This window comes from Ambystoma mexicanum, chromosome 7q (genome assembly GCF_040938575.1).
Source record: "Ambystoma mexicanum isolate Mex_15411 chromosome 7q, UKY_AmexF1_1, whole genome shotgun sequence".
Taxonomy (NCBI): Eukaryota; Metazoa; Chordata; class Amphibia; order Caudata; family Ambystomatidae; genus Ambystoma; species Ambystoma mexicanum.
In genome coordinates, this window is record NC_090941.1 from 292,678,685 (window position 1) to 292,682,952 (window position 4,268).

Consider the following 4,268-nt stretch of genomic DNA (forward strand, 5'->3'; position numbering starts at 1 on the left):
TCATTTATTTTCTGTACAGTACCTTATATTAATGCAGCAATGTACCATTGTTCACTTGTGCACTTATGCCATGCCAGATATGCATAACATGAGCCTGTAATAAGGAAAACCCATCTCATGTATGTGTACACATGCGTGCCGCACACAACTCTATGCCGTCCAATGGGTTTTTGTGAATGAATTTCTCAGTAATTGTCTTCTGGGCATATGGTACACTCTATTGCACTTTTCCTATACATTTTGCCATGCTGTATGCCTATTTACGGTGCTTTGTAGAATGAGGGCCTGTGACTCTTAACTTTTCTTAACACAGAATGCCTCATTACGACCCTGGCGGTAATCCGCCGTCATTACCGCCATGGCGTAATGAACGTTAACGCCGTGGGACGATGGTGTAAAGTGCGCCACATTACGACCCATCGCGCACGAGCATTACGCCATGGCGGTAATGTAAACAGCGCCATGGCGGTAATGCCCCCAAAACGGCACCTACCGGCATCGTATGCGGCGCAAGGTGCACCACCGCCACCGCCGTACATAGCGGTGACCGTAGTTAGCGGTCACCGCAATTAGCGTTGACCGTAGATAAGCGGAACCGGAAGTAGCGTCACCGCGGCGGAACGGGAAAGAGCACGGCGGCCATCTTTAAAAACACAATCCATTGCCATCCTCCGAAACCACTGGACATCCGAGCCTGAGACCCCGCCAATACCGGCTTCAACCTTCTACCTGCAGGAAGATGCCGAAAGTTTTGAAAAAAGCCTGTGACCGCCAGCGGCAAGACCGCTTCTCCAGAGAGGAGCTCACCATTCTAGCGGAGACCCTACAGGAGAACGCTGCAGTGGTATTCTCCAACCAACTGACAAGACCGGCCATAACCAAGAAGAAGGCCATATGGGCACTGGTAGCTCAGCGGGTCAGTGCCGTGGGAACGACACCCCGCAATGTCAAACAGTGCCGCAAGCGGTGGGACGATCTCCGGCTCAGAGTCAGGAGCATACTATCAGCCAACATGAACCTGGCAATGGCAACTGGGGGAGGATCGGAGTCCCCTATAAAATTGCAGCCATGGGAGGAAATCTGTGCCTCCACAATCGGAATGCAGAGCATTGAAGGAGTAGGAGGAATGGAGAGAGGAGCCCCGACATCGGGCGATGCAGGTAGGTGGCTCAAATCAAGGCATGCAAAGTCCATTCATGTGAAGTACAATGTTGGCCCATAGTGTGAATGCAACACATCAGCAGGAGACTGCCCACAGATACATCCGATCTGCACCCTGTACACATGCAGCATGCACACCCTAACTGCAGGCACCCACATACCTCCATGCTACTTCCACACAAAAGGGAGTCAACTTTTTTCCCCTGCATGAAATGTGCCACATGTACTAACTGATGAGATGCCAGTCGCAACAATGCCCGGCCAATGTCCGCAGACCCATCAATAACACTCTCCCTCCTCTGTCCCACCACAGGCTCAAATTCCGACCTTGAGGAAGAGGACACCACAGCCTCCACACCCACCAAGAGGGCCAGGCCAACTGTGCCAACGCCACAACCCTCCACCTCTGTCGTCCCGAGGAAAACACCACAGCAGGCAAAATCCATGCAAGGGAAACAGGACAGGGCACAGACAGCCACCCCAGCAGGCAGTACAGCAGCAGCAGCAGCAGCAGCAGACATCACACCAATCATGCCCACAGAAGCCACAGCCTCTGCTGCAAGCAGCACACTTGGGGAGACTGCTGCCATTGCTGCCTCCTCCGATAGTGAAGCAGGGACCTTTGAGGAGAGTGATGTCAGGAGCCCCACAGGCCACCCTCATTCCCCCTACCTGTCCCTAAGCAGCCCGCATGTGGATGCCACACAGGGTCAGCCAGAGGATGACGATTGGCCAGCCACTCCATCCCCGCTGCAGGGGCAGATCAGCCCAATGGGAATGCCACTGCCATTAGCCATGGCCCAGAATCCCAACCATTCTCTGGAGGCGATTGCCACCCGGCAGCAGCAACTTTCCTCGCTGCTCGAAGAACATGTTGCTGAATGTGGGGGGTCAAGTGCAGCAATGGATAAATGTGCTGAGACTGTGAAGGCAGCTATAGAGTCGTCCACAAAGGACATCTGCGCGGAACTAGCTGCTGTGCGGCACGCCATCACTGACCTTGTGCAGACAATACGGGCCATGCGTCCAAATGAGCAGGCAGGATCCTCCTCGGTTGCCAGCTCGACACCGAGCAGCCCCATCCGCCGATCGGGGAGGAACCTCCGCAGCACAGGCAGGGGTGCCCCGGGGGCCAGTGGAGGGGGCTGCCAATAGTGGCCGGACAGTGTAGGAATCCTACTACTGACACTGCTGCACAGACCAACTCACACCTTTGTTGGGATTCCAGGGGGGGGGGGAGGGTGGAGGGGGGAGTGGGTGTGTTGGGGTGTGCAGGGGGGTGGCGGGGTGGTGTGTTGGGGAGTTAAGGGGGGAGTTTGGGGGGGGTGTGTGCAGGGGGGAGGTGGGAGGTGGGAGGGGGTGTGTTGGGGTGTGCAGGGGGGTGGCGGGGTGGTGTGTTGGGGAGTTAAGGGGGGAGTTTGGGGGGGGGGGTGTGCAGGGGGGAGGTGGGAGGTGGGAGGGGGTGTGACACGACAGTACATAGTTCAAATACAGTTTATTCGTTTCACAAAAGGAAACGTGTGGACATTTTCATTGCGTATGTGTGCTTTATTGGTGTCCAGTCCTCAGTGTGCATGCCCCAGAGTCACACAGTGCCCCAAGTGCTGTCTCCATGCGATGAACACCAGCCGTGTGTGCTAGAAGCAGTGGTTGATGATACTTTGGCGCATGGCACGCCCCTCCTGTGCATCGCCTCCTCCATGTGGTGGCGCCCCTTCTGCACCCTCCTCATCCTCATCCTCATCGTCAGGTGGTTGCAGTTCTGCGTCAGGGGGCAGGGGCACATTCCGTCTGACGCACATATTGTGCAGCATGACACATGCCATGACGATCTTTGCCACCTTCTCATGGCCATACAGGAGTGCCCCACCAGACCTGCTGAGGCTTCGGAACCGTGCCTTCAGGAGGCCGAATGTCTGCTCTATGACCACACGAGTACGTGTATGTGCACGGTTGTAGTCCTCCTCGTGCTGGTTCTGCGGGTTCCGGACTGGCGTGAGGAGCCACCTCTTCAGGGGGTAGGCTGCATCACCTGTATGTAGGCGAGAATGTATGTGTCAGTCATGTTGTCTGTCCAGGAACATGATGTCCCACCATGGCTGGCATGGAACTGTTACCTTGGCTCACTTCTACATGCACTAATTGATTCACACTATGCAACCAGTATATGCCCATTGCTGCCATGGCCTGTTTAGCATGCCATCACCCTATGTATGCAGAGGGGTTTAGTGCATTGTGAGTGGCCTTCCTCTGTATCCGTTCTCTGTGTTACTCACAGCCAGGTGGAGTATGCATCATCCCCCCCCCCCTTTCAGCCAGGTGGAGTATGCATCATCCCCCCCCCCCTTTCAGCCAGGTGGAGTATGCATCATCCCCCCCCCCCTTTCAGCCAGGTGGAGTATGCATCATCCCCCCCCCCCTTTCAGCCAGGTGGAGTATGCATCATCCCCCCCCCCCTTTCTGCCAGGTGGAGTATGCACTGGTACGTCATTCCCATGCCCACTTCCATGACATAGCACTCACCGAGTAGCCAGGATCTTGGGCCTGCATGTCGCTCCATGTAGCGTGGTATTGTGGAGTTCCTCAGGATCATGGAATCATGGGTTGATCCGGGGAATCGGGCACAACAATGTGTGATGATCTTGTTGGAGTCACAGACCATTTGCACGTTGATAGAGTGGAACTGTTTCCGGTTGCGGTACGGTACCTCCATGGCACGTGGAACCACCAATTCCACATGGGTGCAGTCGATGGCACCAATGCAACCGGGTATGCTGGCTAGTGCATGGAAACCCACTTTGGTGTTTGCAATCTCCTGGGCAGTCCGTGGTAATGAGATGTGGTCGTCTGTGTGCTTGAGGAGGGCATCAAGCACTTGGATGAGTGTTCGTGAGAATAATGGTTGTGAAATGCCATGCAGGTGCCCCACTGTGTGCTGGTAGGTGCCTGTGGCCAGGAAGTGGAGTACAGCCACTACCTTCAGTAGGGGGGGGATGGCGGTTGGACTTTCTATCATGCTGACGATGTCGTTGTGTGTCATGTCTACGATGGCGGTGATGGTGTCCCTGTCCAAACGGTACAGGGTGTGGATCTGCTCAGCAGTGAGG

At 55.4% G+C, this 4,268-nt stretch overlaps 1 protein-coding gene across 1 annotated transcript; it reads left to right on the forward strand.

The window, feature by feature from the left end:
* The first annotated feature begins 330 nt into the window (after positions 1-330).
* Positions 331-2,360, forward strand: LOC138528836 (nuclear apoptosis-inducing factor 1-like). Its single transcript, XM_069640730.1, has 2 exons — positions 331-1,160; positions 1,475-2,360. The coding sequence occupies exons 1-2, from the start codon at positions 740-742 to the stop codon at positions 2,314-2,316; spliced, it is 1,263 nt and encodes a 420-aa protein (XP_069496831.1). The 5' UTR covers positions 331-739; the 3' UTR covers positions 2,317-2,360.
* The last annotated feature ends 1,908 nt before the right edge of the window (positions 2,361-4,268 follow it).

What these genes read in the sequence shown, in the direction of transcription:
- LOC138528836 (XM_069640730.1), top strand. Translation starts at nt 740, where the DNA reads ATGCCGAAAGTTTTGAAAAAAGCCTGTGACCGCCAGCGGCAAGACCGC. An exon ending in CCCGACATCGGGCGATGCAG is followed by an intron (nt 1,161 to 1,474) that starts GTAGGTGGCTCA and finishes GTCCCACCACAG; the next exon opens with GCTCAAATTCCGACCTTGAG.